Source organism: Anabrus simplex, chromosome 2 (genome assembly GCF_040414725.1).
Source record: "Anabrus simplex isolate iqAnaSimp1 chromosome 2, ASM4041472v1, whole genome shotgun sequence".
Classification (NCBI taxonomy): domain Eukaryota; kingdom Metazoa; phylum Arthropoda; class Insecta; order Orthoptera; family Tettigoniidae; genus Anabrus; species Anabrus simplex.
In genome coordinates, this window is record NC_090266.1 from 88,960,045 (window position 1) to 88,980,964 (window position 20,920).

The window sequence follows — 20,920 nt, forward strand, 5'->3', positions numbered from 1 at the left end:
CAACTCATTCACTATTCTATACAGTATAACATCATCCGCAAATAGCCTTATCCGCGATTCCAGTCCTTTACCGATACCTCTTATATATAAGAAAACACACTGCTACAAAAATACTGCCTGTTGGATCCCATCTTGATCAGTACAGGATCAGATAACACTTCACTTACTCTAATTCTCTGAGTTCAGTTTTCTAGAAATGTAGCCACCCATTCAGCCACACTTCTGTTTTGTCCAATAGCCCTAATTTTTAATCAGTAATCCCCCCTGATCCACCCTATCAAGAGACGTGGATGTCAATAGCTATACAGACCATTTGACCTCCTGAATCTAAAATATCTGCTATACTGTATCTTGCTGGAACACTGGAAGTTGAGCTTCACTGGAATAACCTACCCTAAACCCAAACTGCCTTCTATAAAACCACTTAGAATTCTTGCAAACGTGTCTAATATAATCAGAAGCCCGGGTCGGGGATTTTAATCACGCATGGTTAATTCCTCTGACTCGAGGAGTGGGTGTTTGCATTTGTCCCAATTTTCTTCCCTTCATATTCCCACAACACGCAACACTACCAACCAGCACAGAAACACACAACAGTGAATACAGCCCTTCACACATTGTTGACTACTACTACTAATAATGTTGTTTGCTTTACGTCCCATTAACTACTTTTACGGTTTTCGGAGACGCCGAGGTGCCGCAACTGAGTCCCGCAAGAGTTCTTTTACGTGCCAGTAAATCTACAGACACGAGGCTGACGTATTTGAGCACCTTCAAATACCACAGGATCGAACCTGCCAAGTTGGGGTCAGAAGGCCAGCCACTCAGCGCGGCTATATGGTTGACGTCAGGAAGAGCATCCGTCCGTAAAACTGGGCTAAGTTCACAGGTTCGACACAGTTCGCACTCCTGACCGCACCGGGGTGCGGGAAAAGCGGTAGATGCAGAAGGAAAAGAAGCAAGAGAAGAAGAAGAAAGGGACGAAGAGAAAGTTTTGAAATTATATTTTGATTTGTCCAAATAATTAGGGGGCTACAACATCAGTTAGTGATATAGTTTACACAGCAATATGCAAGTCACTACATTTACAGAAAAAATGTTACACTTTTCAGTATATTATGTTTACCTTTCCTGAAAATATGCTAAGTGTGATTCAGCCCGTTTCGTTCCAGAGGGATTTCATTCATTTCTGATAAGATTTCATTTATTCTTCTTCTTTTGCTACCGCTTTTTCCACACATGTGGGGTCGCGGGTGCGAACTGCGTCGCACATGTGGATTTGACCCTGTTTATAGCCGGATGCCCTTCCTGACGCCAACCCTATATGGAGGGATGTAATCACTATTGCGTGTATCTGTGGTGGTTGGTAGTGTGATATGCTGTCTGAATATGATGAGGAGAGTGTTCGGACGGACACATACACCCAGTCCCCGAGTGAGAAGAATTAATCAGAAGCGATTAAGATCCCCGACACCGCCGGGAATCGAACCCGGGACCGTCTGAACCGAAGGTCAGTACGCTGATCATTCAGCCAACTCGTTGGTTTACAAATATTTTGTTAAAATTATTTTGGTAAAATGTTACTCGAATTAATTTAATTAACACTAATTATCTGAAATAATGTCCGGCTCCATGGCTAAATGGTTAGCGTGCTGGCCTTTGGTCGCTGGGGTCCAGGGTTCGATTTCCGGCAGGGTCGGGAATTTTAACCATCATTAGTTAATTTCTCTGGAACGGGGGCTGGGTGTATGTGTCGTCTTCATCATAATTTCATCCTCATCACGACGCGCAGGTCTTCTACCGGCGTTAAATCTAAATACCTGCACTTGGCGAGCCGAACATGTCCTCGGACACTCCCTGCACTAAAAGCCATACGCCATTTCATTTCATCTCTAATAATAATAATAATAATAATAATAATAATAATAATAATAATAATAATAATAATAATAATAATAATAATAATAATAAAATCCTTACTTCTATTTACACGAACGTCCAACCTGTATTTCACTTCAGCTGAAAAAGCTACAGAGGTAATAAAACTCCTACCCTTACTTTGCTATCGCCTCTATTCCACATGTACAGTAGACTGTATCCGTCCAGCTGAGGTGCTAATATAGCAACATGTGGGTTTGTGTCCCGCATGACAGAAGTTCACCACACGGAAGTTGGAGAGATAATGACCCTCTGCACTGCTCGATGACATCATCCTTCCAGTTCCGGTGTGGTGCATGCAAGAACGGTTTCTGCACAAATAGGGGCAGAGGTAAGGAGTAGACTATGTCCAACACTCCCATTACCGCTCACGCAGTGTTACCAGGTCTACAAATAAAAAACGGTAGATTGTACGTAAAAATTTCGGAAGTTTTGATGAAAATTCCGGTAATTTCACGAGCACTGAAATTTTATATCTAATTTCTTTTTTTGCTAGGGGCTTTACGTCGCGCCGACACAGATAGGTCTTATGGCGACGATGGGATAGGAAAGGCCTAGGAGTTGGAAGGAAGCGGCCGTGGCCTTAATTAAGGTACAGCCCCAGCATTTGCCTCGTGTGAAAATGGGAAACCACGGAAAACCATTTTCAGGGCTGCCGATAGTGGGATTCGAACCTACTATCTCCCGGATGCAAGCTCATATCTCTAAATTAAAGAATGCAATAGTCATTTGAAGTTATTATGAGAAAAATATACCATTTCATTCACCGGTATTCTCTGGTCCCTCTATGGTTCTTCTTCTTCTCTTCCTATAGATGTAGTTATCATCAGGCGTAGAAATTGTATGCCAACTTCGAATTCATAGCAGGATGCAGATTTTGTATTCTATATGCAGGTCTGGGATTTCCCTTCGAATGATGCAGTCAAGCGTGAGTTTTGAGTTCCATAAGAGGGGAGAGATTACGTAATTCGAGCCTAAAATTAATGCGGGGAAGTACCTAACGAGTGATGTTATCGATAAAACGCCACGCAGTGAGACGAGGAAAGAGTTTATATATTTTTTGCTATTTGCTTTACATCGCACCGACACACATAAGTCTTATGGCGACGATGGGATAGGAAAGGCCTAGGAATGAGAAGGAAGCGACCGTGGTCTTAATTAAGGTACAGCTCCAACATTTGCATGGTGTGAAAATGGGAAACCACGGAAAACCATCTTCAGGGCTGCCGACAGTGGAATTCGAACCCACCGTCGCCCGGATGCAAGCTCACAGTTGCGCGCCCCTAACCGCACTGCCAACTCGCCCGGTAACACAAACTTATTGTGCACCATTAATCATTATTAATAATTTTCCTTGAATTTGGATTGAAAGAAATTTCCGGAGCTTTTTTCGGGTTTCCTTGTGTGCTGCAAAGAAAATCGGGAGATCTCCTAAAATTTCCGGAGACCTGGCAACACTGCGCTCACGAGCCATGAGCCCTATCGGAGAGCTAAATCTCTTCACCTCTGCCCTTTCCACCTATATGATTGCACCCTTTCATTCTTATTCTTCCCGATCTTGAGAAAGCCCTCAGTATGTTTTTCTCTTACTTTTACAATAGTATGGAATTACATTTTACAGTAACGATGTTTTGTCATTCTTGTAAATCTCTCAAACAGTGAACGGTGACATTTAACCAATGCTCTCTGATCTCTTCCCTGGGGTGAATATGGAAAACAGTCGTTTTGAATAGATGTTTAGACGTAAGGGTGAAGGAATGTAGCGATGGCGAACACCAATTGTGGAGTGTCTGTCGCTATTTCCATCGTTACAAAGTTGTGGGATAAACACAGGAAACGTATAATAAAAGGCACATGGAACATATCCATGATAGGGTATGGTACACATTCTAAGGAATTACATTTTTTTGGTCAGGATTGCTCATGACATTCGATAGCATTCAACTACTGCAATTCATAAGGACGAAATACTAATTTTTATTTTGAAGTGTAAATAACACCTTTTCAACAGAAATTCCTCAATTGATGATGCTTGTTGTATAAAGGGGTCTAACATCTAGGTCATCGGCCCCTACTGGTACGAAATGAGACGAAATATAATGACAATTTAAAAGTCTAAAATCATCCACTGACCAGAATTCAAACCATGGTGACGAAGAATGAATGGATGGAATGAATTTAAAACAGCGGATTCAACCCGTAATGCCCCACATTCCCAGAAACTAGCGTTGAAATAGAATTACTGACCAAGGTACTGCTTCTAAAGCACAATTTTGAATCGATGATGCTGTAGTCTAAAGGAGTTCAAAATCCAGGTCATCGGCCCCTCATAATAGTACTTATCGCTAGGATAGTAGAACCATGGTATTTGTCATGTTGCGGTACTAATCAAAAGCAGCGTAGACTCGCGGTATTCCACGCAGTATGGTACTACTCACAGGTAATGTAATGCGCACAGGTAACACAGACCTATGTTGTTTCTCACATTGCGCCGCCACTTACAGGCAACGCAAACCTATGGTGTTCCTCACATAGGTGTACTAATCACAGGGACTCGTACTATCCCGTGGTGTTCCTCACATAGTGGGTACCAATCATAGGCAAGGCAGACTCATAGTGTCGCTCGCCCATGGTGTCGCTCATAGAGTGGTACTAATCACAGGTACTGTAAAACTCACCCTGATTCATACATTGTCGCTCGTAATCACACACCTATACTGTACCTAACATAGTGGTACTACGCGCAAGTAAAAGCGACTCATGGTGTTCCCCGCGTGGTGGTACTAATTACAAGTAGTCTCATGGTTCTAATTTGATCATCCCTTGGTCGCCCCTTTTAGTCGCCTCTTACGGCAGGCAGGGGATACCATGGGTGTTTTCTTCGCCTGCGTCCCCCACGCACATGGGGATGTGTGTTTGGTCCGCGAGAGCTATTTTATTTCGCTGAAGTTGGCCAGCAAGCCGGTTAGGAATCCCCTATCCGCCACCTGGGACGCCCCATGTAGGAGTACCACCACTCCCCCTGCTATGCCAGCGTAGTAGGTTCGTGCATTCCTCCATTGTAACGAACCCTGTTTGAGATAGCTAACGGCTTTCTGGCTACATTACGAATTTCCAATAAATCGGCTCTCCCATCCTAGTTCATGGAACATTTACAAGGCGATGCATCTCTAGATATACGGTACAACCGAAGACAAGGCGCTGGTCTCATAGTAAATTACGAACACCTTGCCTCAGAACTATTCTAGTGAGTTCAATAGTGGCCATATGAAGTGCGCCTGCGAACACCGCTCAGTGATAATACTTTTTTTAGAGAAATACTGACCCGCAGCACATATGTTATGAAGAGCGAGGATTCAATTTGATTCACGTCGCCCCGACACAGATAGGTTTTATGGCGACGATGGGAAAGGAAAGGAAGCGACTGAGGCCTTAATTAAGGTACAGCCCCAGAATTTGCGTGGTGTGAAAATGGGAAACCACGGAATACCATATTCAGTGTTGGCGATAATAGGATTCGAACCCACTATCTCCCGAATGCAAGCTCGCAGCTGCACGACTCTAACCGCACTGTCAACTCGCTCGGTGAGCGAGAATTCCTTGACAACTGTCATACAATATTGAACCATAGATGACAGAGCCTTACCGGACAAATTTCTAAGCTGAAATATTTGACATAGCGATTTTTGCGATATATATTTTGAATTGATGTAAAATTCCAAGATTTCCGCAAGATTGCCGGAAAATAAATGTCCTATTGAACGTGGGTAAAATAGTTGCATACTGGGGGATTGTAGATAAACTGAGGAATGTTGCAAGGACATCGGCCAACAGATGGTGTGGTACCATTTACTTCGCTGCGCCGTGTGGTGTCCTGTTCGCCTGGAAGGTTGAAGGTTGTTTAAGTGTGTAGCATTTGGGACATAGACATGCCTCGAAGAGGGATACGTGCCCCCGTTGTGCAATCAATGCCGTTTGAGAGGGACCGCATCGTGGGACTTTTTGAGGAGGGATGACCTTACTGACGAATTGCTGCACACGTTGGTCAGGATGCATCAGTAGTTTGGCGATGTTATTAACGGCGGTGAGTTGAACATGTCCACACCCATAGAACAGGTTCGGGACGGTCGCGTATTACAGAGGTACGCCAAGATCGACGTAATGTTAGGGCATCACTGGCGGACCTTTACGTATCCGCAGCAGAGATCCGAGCGAATGTGGCACCTGGGATGTGCACATGCACCAGTGTGAACCGTCTACTTGTAGCAGAACTACGAACACGTGTTTGGCCTAGCTTCCTCTTCTGTCACAACACCGTCCCACACATCTCCTGTTGTGTCACGCAAAAATCGTTTGCACAATAGAATGGCGGTCTGCTGTGTTTAGCGGAGTCATCTTCTAGAGTGCATTCGCTTCAGGTATAAGGGCCCAACTCCATTTATCATTGTGTGGGGCGCCATAAAGTACAATTCCCGTTCACATTTTTGTTTGTGGAGGATTCGTTAAACAGTGCACGCGGTATCTAGAAGATTGTTCGACCCGTTCTGCTGCCATTACTTCAAAAGGAAGGTGATGCACTGTTCTAGCGAGATATTGCTCGTGCACATACTGCTACTACGTGACGTGGTCTTCTTCGTGTTCGACAACTGCTCTGGCCAGCACGATCTCCAGACCTCTCTCCCATTGAACACGGTTGGGTTATGATGGGATGACGTCTGACCCAGTCTGTGCGACCAGATACTAATCTTAGGCAGCTGCGACAAGAGGTGCAAGAGGCATGGAGCACAGTATAGCAGTATCGTATTTGTCACGTGTACGATCGTATACATGCCTGTGTGGATGGCCAAAGAGGATATACTTTATATTGGTACTTGGCGTCTCTTGCTTATTTTATACTGTACTGTTATTTTCATAAAGCTTTATTGCCTCTAGATTGAATCATGAAGAAAGTGATATACACAGTCAAGGTGTTGCAATTCTTTCTCCGCCAGTATATGTCTTGTAAACAAGAATGAAATTTTAAAAAGTAAAGCGTTCCTAACCATTGAAAATAGCTACAGTAAATAAATAAATCTATCTATATATATATAAAATAACTTGTCCTGACTGACTGACTGATTCATCATCGCAGAGCCAAAACTACTGGACGTAAAGAAATGAAATTTTGGGAATATATTCATATTAAGATGTAGGTGCTCGCTAAGAGAGGATTTTTGGATATTCCTTCGCTAAGGGGGTAAAAAGAGGGGTGAAATTTTAAAATGAGTGTGTCTATATCTCGAAAGTTTAAAAGTTTACAGATGTAAAAATTGGTATTTAGAATCTTCTTTAAAAATAAGGAAACACGTACTTTTTGTTTTCAGAAAATCCCAATAGGAGGGGTGAAGAGGGGTGAAAATGGGGAAAATGGGTTGAATGTCCTTAATCAGGATACCAGTACTTATATCTCAGAAACTGAAGATATTACAGACCTGAAAATTGGTACTTTTGATCTCTTTTAAAAATAAAGAAACACGTATTTTTTTGTTTTCGGAAAATCGCAATAGGAGGGGTGAAAAGGGGTGAAAAAAGGGTTGAATGCCTTTGATGAGGCTACTTATATTTCAGAAACTGAAGATATTACAGACCTGAAAATTGGTGTTTGGGATCTCCTTTAAAAATAAAGAAACACGTATTTTTTTGTTTTTGGAAAATCCAATTAATGGGGGGGTGAAAAGGGGGTGATTTTTTTAAAATGAGTGTATCTATATCTCAAAACTGTTACAGTTTATAGATGTAACAATTGGTATTTAGAATCTCCTTTAAAAATAAAGAAACACGTATTCTTTTGTTTTCGGAAAATCCCAATAGGAAGGGTGTAAAAGGGTGAATAATGGGTTGAATGCCTTTAATGAGGCTACTTATATTTCAGAACCTGAAGATATTACAGACCTAAAAATTGGTATATGGGATCTACTTTAAATGTAAAGAAACACGTATTTCTTTCGTTTTTGGAAAATCCAAATATTGAGGGGTGAAAAGGGGGGTGATTTTTTTAAAATGAATGTGTCTACATCTTAAAACTTTAAAATTTACAGATGTAAAAATTGGTAGTTAGAATCTCCTCTAAAAATAAAGGAACACGTATTTTTTTGTTTCCTGTAAATCCCAATAGGAGGGGTGTAAAAGGGTGAAAAATGGGTTGAATGCCTTTAATGAGGATACATATATCTCAGAAACGGAAGATATTACAGAACTGAAAATTTGTATTTGGGATCTCCTTTAAAAATAAAGAAACACGTATTTTTTTAGTTTTTGGAAAATCCTATTAATGGCGTTTAAACAGAAGTGACAAATTGGGGTGAAATTTTTGAAAGATTATCTTGGAAACGTAAAATGTTACAGACGTAAAAAGTGGGTGTTTGGAATCTCCTGTAAATGTAAAGAAACATGGGTGTTTTGTTTGTGGAAACTCCACTTAAGGGGAACCCAAAAGGGGTGAAATTTTAAAATGAGAATTTTTACAGTATATCTAAAAAACTTAACATGTTACAGAAGTGAAAAATGGTATTTTTATCTCTATTAAACGTAAAGAAACGTGTATTTTTAATTTTCGGAAATACCACTTGTGTGGTGGGGGGGGGGGGGGTGAAAGTGACTGAAAATGGTGTTTAATTCTTTTAATTAGGCTACTGATATCTTAAAAATGAAGATGTTACAGACGTGAAATTTGATATTTGCAATCTGCTTTAAAAGTAAAGAAACACGTATTCTCGGAAAATCCAATGAACCGGGGGGAGGGGGTGAAAGAATTGAAAAATTAATTGACTTTAATTGTATGAGAATATATACATCTAATAAAAACTAAAGTTGTTATAGACGTGAAAATTCGTATTTGGATCTCCTTTAAAAACAAAGAAAAACGCGTTTTGGGGAGGAAACCATCTAGGGGGGCGGGAGTGTAAAGGAGTTGAATTCCTTTCATGAGGACACATAAATCAAAAAGTGAAGAAGTTAGAGTCGTAATAATTGGTATTTATAAGATCCTTCACTATTAAAGAAACAAGTAATTTTTGCGGGAAAATTCACTTGGGGGGGGGGGGGAGTAGTTTGAAATGAAGTGACAAAAGTAAATTATATTTATGGGGATACTTATATCTCAAAACTGAAGGTAATAGACGTGAACATTGATGTTTGGAATCTCCCTTAAACATAAAGAAACACGCCTTCTTTTAATTTTTTTTTTGGGGGGGGGGGGGGGTTGGCAGTAAAAACTAACGGCGGTGGGGTGTAAAAGGAGGTGAGACCAATTGATTTTACTGTTCTTAATGTACTTATAGGGATCCTCCGTTGCTCAGGCGGCAGCGCGCCGGCCTCTCACAGCTGGGTTCCGTGGTTCAAATCCCGGTCACTCCATGTGACATTCGTGCTGGACAAAACGGAGGCGGGACAGGTTTTTATCCGGATACTCCGGTTTTCCCTGTCATCATTCATCACAGCAACACATAATAGTAATAATGATAATAATAATAATAATGATGATGTTCCGAACCTTCGTCAAATGTGCGAACCGCGCTGGAAACGGCTCCTGGACGGGTAATGACTAAGAATGCAGTCCGGCCGCGGGTTCAGTGCCGCCAAGACCCAATATGACACCACGCCTGATCTCCTGAAGGATTTTATCCAGATTAAAAATGGTTATAGGAAAATACGGTATGGCAAAGATTTACGGACCCAACTGACCGCGAAGAATACCTGAGCCTAGCCCGGGAACTACGAAATCGATTGCTTGAAAGGAAGATTGAAAAATGGGAGGAAACGTGCCGTAATCTAATAGAAAACGAGTCAGATCGGGAATTTTGGTGGATTCTCGCTGAAAACGTGTCAGATCGCGAATTTCGGCGGATTATATATCTAAAACAATAAGTATTCAATTATGAATTTCAGTATAATACCGTAGCGAAGCACGGGTACCTTGCTAGTATATATATAAAATAGCTTGTCCTGACTGACTGACTGATTCATCATCGCCGAGCCAAAACTACTGGACATAATGAAATGAAATTTTGGGGATACATTCATATTAAGATGTAGGTGCTCGCTAAGAGAGGATTTTTGGATATTCCGTTGCTAAGGGGGTGAAAAGAGGGGGTGAAGTTTTAAAATGATTGCACCTATATCTCAAAACTTTAAAAGTTTACAAATGTAAAAAATTGGTATTTAGAATCTTCTTTGAAAATAAGGAAACACGTATTTTTTTGTTTTCAGAAAATCCCAATAGGAGGGGTGAAAAAGGGTGAAAATGGGGGGAAATGTGTTGAATGCCTTTAATCAGGATACCGGTACATATATCTCAGAAACTGAAGATATTACAGACCTGAAAATTGGTACTTTTGATCTCTTTTAAAAATAAAGAAACACGTATTTTTTTGTTTTTGGAAAATCTAATTAATGGGAGGGTGAAAAGGGGGTGAATTTTTAAAATTAGTGAATCTATATCTCCAAACTTTTAAAGTTTGCAGATGTAAAAATTGGTATTTAGAATCTTCATTAATAATAAAGAAACACGTATTTTTTTGTTTTCGGAAAATCGCAATAGGAGGTGTGAAAAGGGGTGAAAAAGGGGTTGAATGCCTTTAATGAGGCTACTTATATCTCATAAACTGAAGATATTATACACCTGAAAATTGGTGTTTGGGATCTCTTTTAAAAATAAAGAAACACGTATTTTTTTGTTTCTGGAAAACCCAATTAAGGGGGTAAAAAGTGGTAATATTTTAAAATGAGTGTATCTATATCTCAAAACTTTTAAAGGTTATAGGTGTAAAAACAGGTATTTAGAATCTCCATTAAAGATAAAGAAACACGTATATTTTGTTTTCGGAAAATCCTAATAGGAAGGGTGGAAAAGGTTGAAAAAGGGATCGAATGCATTTCATGAGTCTACTTATATTTCAGAACCGGAAGATATTACAGACCTGAAAATTGGTGTTTGGGATCTCCTTTAAAAATAAATAAACACGTATTTTTTGTTTGTGGAAAATACAATTAATGGGGGGGGGGGGGGTGAAAAGGGGGTGATTTTTTGAAATGAGTGTATCTATATCTCAAAACTTTTAAAGTTTATAGATGTAAAAATTGGTATTTAGAATCTCCTTTAAAAATAAAGAAACACGTATTCTTTTGTTTTCGGAAAATCCCAATAGGAAGGGTGTAAAAGGGTGAATAATGGGTTGAATGCCTTTCATGAGGATACTTATATTTCAGAACCTGAAGATATTACAGACCTGAAAATTGGTATTTTGGATCTTCTTTAAAAGTAAAGAAACAGGTATTTTTTCGTTTTTGGAAAATCCAAATATTGGGGGGGTGAAAACGGGGGTGAATTTTTTAAAATGAGTGTGTCTACATCTTAAAACTTTAAAATTTACAGATGTAAAAATTGGTGGTTAGAATCTCCTCTAAAAATAAAGGAACGCGTATTTTTTTGTTTCCAGTAAGTCCTAATAGGAGGGGTGTAAAAGGGTGAAAAATGGGTTGAATGCCTTTAATGAGGATACACATATCTCAGAAATGAAAGATATTACAGAACTGATAATTCGCATATGGGATCTCCTTTAAAAATAAAGAAACACGTATTTTTTAGTTTTTGGAAAAGCCAATTAATGGCGGTTAAACAGGAGTGACAAATTGGGGTGAATTTTTTGAAAGACTGTATCTACAGAATATCTTGGAATCGTAAAATGTTACAGACGTAAACAGTGGGTGAAAATCTCCTGTAAATGTAAAGAAATATAGGTTATTTGTTTTTGGAAACTCTACTTAAGGGGAACCCAAAAGGGGTGAAATTTTAAAATGAGAATTTTTACGGATATCTAAAAACTTAACATGTTACAGAAGTGAAAAATGGTATTTTTTTATCTCTATTAAACATAATGAAAAGTGTATTTTTAGTTTTCGGAAATACCACTTGTGTGGAGGGCGGAGGGGGGGGGGGTAAAAGTGACTAAAAATGGTGATGAATTCTTTTAATTAGGCTACTGATATCTCAAAAATGAAGATGTTACAGACGTGAAATTTGATATTCGCAATCTGCTTTAAAAGTAAAGAAACACGTATTCTCGGAAAATCCAATGGGGGGGGGGGGGGGTGAAAGAATTGAAACATTAGTTGACTTAATTGTATGAGAATACATACATCTAATACTAAAGTTGTTATAGACGTGAAAATTCGTATTTGGATCTCCTTTAAAAACAAAGAAAAAGGCGTTTTGGTGGCGAAACCATCTTGGAGGGCGGGAGTGTAAAGGAGTTGAATTACTTTCATAAGGACACATAAATCAAAAACTGAAGAAGTTAGAGTCGTGATAATTGGTATTTAGAAGATCCTTTACTGTTGAAGAAACAAGTATTTTTTTGCTGGAAAATTCATTTAGGGGGAGGAGAGGTTATTGTGAAATGAAGTGAAAAAAAGTAAATTATTTTTATGTGGATACTTATATCTCAAAACTGAAGGTAATAGACGTGAACATTGGTGTTTAGAATCTCCCATAAACATAAAGAAACAAGCATCCTTTTAATTCTTTTTCGAGGGTGGGGGGGGGGCGGGTGGTGGCTGTAAATAAACTTAACGGCGGTGGGGTGTAGAAGGAGGTGAGACCAATTGATTTTACTGTTATTAATGTACTTATAAGGATCCTCCGTTGCTCAGGCGGCAGCGCGCCGGCTTCTCACAGCTGTGTTCCGTGGTTCAAATCCCGGTCACTCCATGTGGCATTCGTGCTGGACAAAACGGAGGCGGGACAGGTTTTTCTCCGGATACTCCGGTTTTCCCTGTCATCAGCCATTCCAGCAACACATAATAGTAATAATAATAATAATAATAATAATAATAATAATAATAATAATAATAATAATAACAATATTCCGGACCGTCGTCAAATTGCGGACCGCGATGGAAACGGCTCCTGGACGGGTAATGACTAAGAATGCAGTCCGGTCGCGGGTTCAGTGCCGCCAAGGCACCCAGTATGACAGCACGCCGGATCTCCTGAAGGATTATATCCGTATTAAAAGTATTATAGGAAAAGTTGGCAAAGATTTACGGACCCAACTGACCTGGAGGAATACCTGAGCCTAACCCGGGAAGTACGAAATCGATTGCTGGAAAGGAAGATTTAAAAGTGGGAGGAAACGTGCCGTAAAATAATAGATCGGAATTTAGGTGGATTCTCGCAGAGAACGAGTCAGATCGCGAATTTCGGCGGATTATATATCTAAAACAATAAGCATTCAATTATAAATTTCAGTATAATACCGTAGCGAAGCACGGGTATCTTGCTAGTAAATAAATAAATAAATAAATAAATAAATAAATAAATAAATAAATAAATAAATAAATAAATAAATAAATAAATAAATAAATAAATATTCACAAGTAGCACTGTGCTCTCTTCTGCTTCCATGTCCTGTATATTAAGTTCTTGATGCTGATACAGTGCGAAGTTACTATGAAAATATAACACCACCACCACCACCACCACCACAAGAACAACAACATCAAAAAACAACTACTACTAGTACTACTATTAATCATTTTCCACATGCTGGTGCTATCTCTGTCGCACATATGGATGACTTGGCCCAGTTTTGCTGCTGAATGCCCTGCCGGTCACCAATACTACGTAGAGGGATGTAGGCAATGGTTGCGGGTTGCTGTGGAGATTGAAAGTGTAGTACGTTGTGTGAAAATGAAGAAGTGGGTATTAGGACACAAACAAACACCAGTCTTCGAGTCACAAGAATTTGTTAGAATTAGCCAAAACACCAGCCAGATCGGGAATCAAACCGGGCTCCCTTAAACGAAGGCTGCTATGGTGACCATTCAACCAAGAATCAGATAATAATAATAATAATAATAATAATAATAATAATAATAATAATAATAATAATAATAATAATAATAATAATAATAATGAAAACCTACAACCTGTTTTCCAGTCAATGAACGGGTCAGGAAAGGAATGAGTGAAGCCCCCATCTTGCGGCGAGGATAGGAATTGTGCCGGCTGCCGAAGCCTGTCGCACTCCTCTGGGGCAATGATTAATGAGTGACAGATGAAATGAAATGATAGTGAAGAGTGTTGCTGTAATGAAAGATAACAGGGAAAACCAGAGTGCCTGAAGAAAAAGAGCTACGGAGGCTACAATAATAATAATAATAATAATAATAATAATAATAATAATAATAATAATAATAATAATAATAATAATCAGTGCCCAGATTTGATGGCCGAATAAAAGCCGAAAAATGACCTAAAATTCCTCAAGGAATGACAAAAATTAGCGAGAAAAAGGACCTAAAAATATGAAGGAAAATATCCTCTATAGATACCAAAAACAGTAAATATGTGTACTGTCCACTTCACATTTAACTCGTATTGCAGTAGGTGCGATTAATGTCATCAAATAATAGTAGTAATAATAATAATAATACTACATACATACGTACATTATCATTATAGACTGCTATGCCTTTCAGCGTTCAGTCTGCAAGCATCTGTGAATTTACTAAACGTCGCCACAATCCTCGATTTGCAACTAGAGCTGTGGCCTCATTCAGTTCTATACCTCTTATCTTCAAATCGTTAGAAACCGAGTCTAACCATCGTCGTCTTGGTCTCCCTCTACTTCTCTCACCCTCCATAACAGAGTCCATTATTCTCCTAGGTAACCTATCCTCCTCCATTCGCCTCACAAGGCCCCACCACCGAAGCCGGTTTATGCGTACAGCTTTATATATCGAGTTCATTCCTAAATTAGCCTTTATCTCCTTATTCCGAGTGCCCTCTTGCCATTGTTCCCACCTATTTGTACCAGCAATCATTCTTGCTACTTTCATGTCTGTTACTTCTAACTTATGAATAACATATCCTGAGTCCACCCAGTTTTCGCTCCCCGTAAAGCAAAGATGTTCTGAAAACAGACCGATGTAAATATACTTTCGTCTGGCAGCTGACTTCCTTCTTACAGAATACTTGACCGCAACTGCGAGCTCACTGCGTTAGCTCTACTACACCTTGATTCAATCTCACTTACTATATTACCATCCAGGGAGAACACACAACCTAAATACTTGAAATTATCGACCTGTTCTAGCTTTGTATCACCAATCTGACATTCAATTCTGTTGAATTTCTTACCTACTGACACCAATTTAGTAAGCGGGAGGCTAATTTTCATACCATACTCATTGCATCTATTTTCAAGTTCCAAGATATTAGACTACAGGCGTTCGGCACAGTCTGCCATTAAGACCAAGTCGTCAGCATAGGCCAGACTGCTTACTGCATTTCCACCTAACCGAATCCCTCCCTGCCATTTTATACCTTTTAGCAGATGATCCATAGAAACTACGACCAGCAAAGGTGAAAGATTACAGCCTTGTCTAACCCCTGTATAGTACCCTGAACCAAGAACTCATTCTACCATCAATTCTCACCGAAGCCCAATTGTCAACATAAATGCCTTTGATTGATTTTAATAATCTACCTTAATTCCGTAGTCCACCAGTATAGCGAACATCTTTTCCCTCGGTACCTTGACATATGCTTTCTCTAGATCTACGAAAGATAAACACAACTGCCTATTCCTCTCGTAGCATTTTTCAGTTACCTGGTGCATACTGAAAATCTGATCCTGACAGCCTCTCTGTGGTCTGAAACCACACTGGTTTTCATCCAACTTCCTCTCAACGACTGATCGCACCTCCATTCCAAGATGCCAGTGAATACTTTGCCTGGTATACTAATCAATGAGATACCTCGATAGTTGTTGCAATCCTTCCTGTTCCCTTGCTTATAGATAGGTGCAAATACTACTTTTGTCCAATCTGAAGGTACCTCACTAACACTCCACACTACTCTATGAAGCCATTTCATCCCTGCCTTCCCACTATACTTCACCATTTCAGGTCTAATTTCATCTATTCCTGCTGCTTTATGACAATGGAGTTTATTTACCATCCTTTCCACTTCCTCAAACATAATTTCACCAACATCATTTTCCTCCTCTCCATGAGCTTGGCTGTTCGCAACACCACCAGGACGATTTCCTTTTACATTGAGAAGATGTTCAAAATATTCCCTCCACGTCTCCAGTGACTCCCTGATATCTATTATGAGTTCACCTGAACTACTCAAAACACTGTTCATTTCATTTTTCACTCCCCTCCTAGGATTCTTTATTACTGTCCAGAAAGATTTCCCCGCTGCTTGACCTAGCCTTTCCAGGTTATTACAAAAATCTTCCCATGACTTCTTTTTGGATTCAACAACTATTTGTTTCCCTCTGTTTTTTTTCATCTACTTACAAATCCCTGTCTGTCTCGGCCCTTGTTTGGAGCCATTTCTGATAAGCCTTCTTTTTACGTTTACAAGGTGCTCTCACTTCATCATTCCACCAAGATGTTCACCTTTTCCCATCTTTACACACAGTTGTTCCTAGGCACTCCCTTGCTGCTTCTACTACAGCATCCCTGTATGCCAACCATTCACTTTCTATATCCTGAACCTGCTTACTGTCCACTGTTCGAAATTTCTCACTAATCATATCCATGTACTTCTGTCTAATTTCCTCGTCCTGGAGATTTTCTACCCTTATTCGTTTGCAGACAGATTTCAATTAGTTCACTACAGATCAGATAATGGTCTGTATCATCAAAAAATCCCCGGAAAACTCGTACATTCCTAACAGATTTCCTGAATTCGAAGTCGGTTACGATATAGTCTATTATGGATCTGGTACCCCTAGCCTCCCATGTGTAGCGGTGAATAGCCTTATGCTTGAAGAATGTATTCGTAACAGCTAAACCCATACTAGCACACAAGTCCAGCAAACGCTTCCCATTCCCATTAGCTTCCATATCTTCTCCACATTTACCAATCATCCTTTCGTATCCTTCAGTTCTATTCTCAACTCTCGCATTGAAATCGCCCATTAGCACTATTCTATCCTTGCTGTTGACCCTGACCACGATGTCACTCAATGCTTCATAAAACTTGTCAACGTCATCCTCATCTGCACCCTCACATGGTGAATACACGGACACAATTCTAGTCCAAATTCCTCCAACTGACAAATCTACCCACATCATTCGCTCATTTACGTGCCTAACAGAAACTACGTTGCGTGCAATGGTATTGTTGATAAAGAACCCTACACCAGACTCTGCCCTTCCCTTTCTAACACCCGTCAAGTACACTTTATAATCTCCTATCTCTTCTTCGTTATCTCCCCTTACCCGAATATCACTTACTTCTAGCACATCCAGATGCATCCTCTTTGCTGACTCAGCCAGTTCTACTTTCTTTCTTCCATAAGCCCCATTAATATTGATAGCTCCCCATCGAATTCCATTTTGTTCGCCAAGTTGTTTCCAAGGAGTCCCTCGCCTGTCAAATGGGAGTGGGACTCCGTTACTCCCATAGGTCCGAGGCTTGCTTAAAATGTCCTGAGCTCGGTAAATTCATGAAGCAGGATGCTACCCTACTTGCACATAGTCCAAGTGAGGATCTCTCCTCTAACGGGTTATGGATCAGGGTGAATTGTATAGTCCTAGCCGCTTGAGCACAAGGAGGGTCATGACTCAGAATATGTCCGAGATGCCACTCCCATTCCATAGCAACTGGTATCCCGACTCTCAGGACCACTTACTAGGCCAGTCAGCCGTTGCCCATGGTTCACGAACTAGGGCGTGACTACAGTAATCCACACGATGAACCATATAATAATAATAATAATAATAATAATAATAATAATAATAATAATAATAATAATAATATAATAATAATAATAATAATAATAATAATAATAATAATAATAATAATAATAATAATAATAATAATAATAATAATAATAATAAAACCTCTTCACGGGAAATACCCCCATGAACTGGATCAACCTCATATCGACAAATCTGCGTCGCACGCTTGGTTGACCTACTCCGGTTTTTTCCCAGAAACAGAAGGATTTGTTCTGGCCATCCAAGATCAAGTAATTGCTACACGGAACTACCGTAGATTTATCATGAAGGATCCAACAGTTGTCTCAGACAACTGCCGCCGCTGTTCCAGAACTACAGAGAGCATACAGCACGTCATCTCTGGTTGCCCACACTTGGCCAACACCGATTACAAGCACCGACATGATCAGGTAGCAAAAATCATTCACCTGAAACTTTCTGTAAAATGTGGATTTCTTCAGTCATCAACTGCGTATTGGAAATATACACCTCCACCCATTCTCGAAAACTCTTCATATAAACTACTATGGGACCGAGAAGTCATAACCGATGTCACGCTCAGCAGCAATAGGCCAGATATTATTCTAATCGATAAATCAAAAAGATCCGCATCCCTTATAGAAATTGCTTGTCCAAATACCTCCAATCTGCAAACAACAATAGCCACAAAGATATCAAAATACACAGAACTGGCAATAGAAATACAACGCCTGTGGAAACTAGAATCAGTCACCACAGTTCCAATAGTAATATCATGTACCGGTGTTATTCCAAAATGCTTGCACAGCTCTCTGGCCGCATTAAACCTGCATCATCACACATACGTAGAACTACAGAAAGCCACCCTCCTGAGCACCTGCCACATTGTGAGAAATTTCCTAGGAACGACTTTTCCTCTGACTCACGCCAAGCAGCATGAAGTTCCAGGTCGCAGTTCCAGTAATACTGAAGAACAGATTCCCAAAACGGGGACATAAGAAGTCTGAAGTTGTTTGTATTTACTGTATAAATGTATATGTTTTAATTATTTCTGTTGTAAATATTTGTACATATATGTACCTGTAGTTTCATAATCAAGAAGGTGACTCCTTGCTTAGGCCGAGTCAGCCCATTATGTTACCGGCACAAGCCGAGCCTTCCTAAATTGATACAAATAATAATAATAATAATAATTCTGAGCATCTATACGTTTTTTTAAAATTATAAATTACCCAATCCCTTCAATCCACTGTTATTCTGGATACCGCGTCTTTGTCACACATATACGAAATATATGTATTTCAGCGTTCTCTCTACAAACCTTTGTAATTGAACTGAGCCCCTCTATAATACAATATAAAGTATAGTTGAATATTAGTAATTTGGTAAATATTACATTTTTATGAGAAAACACTTCACCTGTATTCGATTAAAAGATGAATGATATAGGCCCTAATTCTTCTAAAGGTGAACTCAAAAAAGGGCGTAGGCCTCAAACAGCATGGAATACTGTCTTTCAAAATGCACATTGAAAATTTCGTTAATGAAGGATGCAGGTTCTTAGGCTTCGTAATGAACCATACGGTTCATGGGACAATTGTATTAATTTTAGTATTGGATATTGGAAACACACGAGGCCACCCACGAAGCCAGTTTCTTACAGTATACGTCATAAAGGAGTCAGAAGAAGCGTTCTTGTGTGAAGTGAGCGAGAGCGTCATTATGAGAAATCTCCAGAAACTCATTAAAAGGAGTTATGTCCCAACCCAAGCCTCTTGATGAAGATTGGGGACGCTTCCCAGATCCCGGCAAAACTTATAGTAGGAGGGAAGAAAGAATTAAATTAATATCTTTGGTTACGGAAGAGTTGCATTGGATTTGAGACAAGAATTGCAACCTGTATAATTTCTGCTTTATTTTGATATGCATTAGGGCTGCATTCATAAATGCATTCGTTAATTAGAGCTCATGGTGTACATTATGCGGGAAAAACTTCGCAGGCGCGCGCAGATTGCACGCGATCAAGCGGCGTGATGACGCTATACGGGATTATAAAATAAGGCCGCCTGGCATATCAGTCTCATTCTTGGACCAGAAGGCCGCTTGAACGAGTCGTCATACTGCGTGTTGGTACTGAGAACAACGCTTTGTCTTCGAGCTGCACAGACTACTTGTACTGCTATCTCTGCGAGGAAGTAAGTAATCAACTTGAATATTTAGCTGAATTTAAGATTTTACCTGTGAGGGTATGCTATGGGGAGATGAGGTACGGCTTATAAGAGACTAATGAACTAGTAGCTTCATATTTCTGAGAGGTCAAGTTATGACTGACGAACTGCTAGAATTAAGATTGGCTCAGGATAGGAATTCAAAACGACATGTTGTCCGAATGAAGGGATGAAATAACAGTGACATAAAGTAGTGAAGAAACTGTGTACCAGGTTTAGAACTCTGAACGAGACTTGGTCAATGTGACGTGTGAGACACGATAGTGTGGAAACAGGCATCGAGTTTGGACAGTCTGTAATATATGAATTTATTTTCAGTTACCCCAGCATCAAGTCAGAACGAGTGTTTGACATCATCATTGCAAGGAAGCCACAACCAGGAGCTGAAGCCAACACGACAACGGGCATCGATCCAGGAACGTTGGGAGCACCTGATCAGCGCGACATCGAAGGGGACACCTTCCAACTACAGAGGGAGCTGTACGAAGGCGCCACACAAGAAAGAATGTCTCCAAGTGGTCAACAGTATCTGATGCCAGCGCCGCAGTCTATCATGAGGTGGTAAATCCAGTGGTCCACAGGGAGGGCCGCTCCGTTATGTCATCGATAACATAAGGTCAGAGCTTTCCAATTCTGTTTCAAGCATGTCATTTAAATTTAGATAGGAATATGGGGGCCGTCAGTCAACAGATTAGTTATGGTAGGAAAATTTTCCTTGTAATTAAGAGCTAGGCCTCAAGCTCGAACCCCGTACATTAGGGTAGATGATAATGTGTAGATTCCTTGTTAGGGTGTTTGTATTTTATTTCGAGTGTATTATTTTAACGTACGTGTGATGTTTTATGGGTCGGATCGAACTCCTTTGGTCATAGGAGGATAGTTTAACAGACAGGCACTTTTTATTATATCGCATTTAGGCATTTGTTTCTGCAGACGTAGATACGTATAGTTGAGACCAGTATGAACCCGTAATCCACCCAGCTTCACTGATAGAG

At 40.0% G+C, this 20,920-nt stretch overlaps 1 protein-coding gene across 1 annotated transcript; it reads left to right on the top strand.

Annotated features, from left to right (window-relative positions):
- Positions 1 to 2,202: 2,202 nt before the first annotated feature.
- On the top strand, positions 2,203 to 20,609 carry LOC137498439 (uncharacterized). The gene is made up of 3 exons (XM_068225941.1): positions 2,203 to 2,269; positions 19,793 to 19,892; positions 20,244 to 20,609. The coding sequence occupies exons 1-3, from the start codon at positions 2,203 to 2,205 to the stop codon at positions 20,488 to 20,490; spliced, it is 414 nt and encodes a 137-aa protein (XP_068082042.1). The 3' UTR covers positions 20,491 to 20,609.
- Positions 20,610 to 20,920: the final 311 nt, after the last annotated feature.

Bases quoted from the DNA above. Each gene is read 5' to 3' on its own strand.
- LOC137498439 (XM_068225941.1), top strand. From the start codon at position 2,203: ATGACATCATCCTTCCAGTTCCGGTGTGGTGCATGCAAGAACGGTTTC. The intron at 2,270-19,792 runs GTAAGGAGTAGA...TTCTTGGACCAG, and splicing joins CTGCACAAATAGGGGCAGAG to AAGGCCGCTTGAACGAGTCG. The intron at 19,893-20,243 runs GTAAGTAATCAA...ATTTATTTTCAG, and splicing joins ACTGCTATCTCTGCGAGGAA to TTACCCCAGCATCAAGTCAG.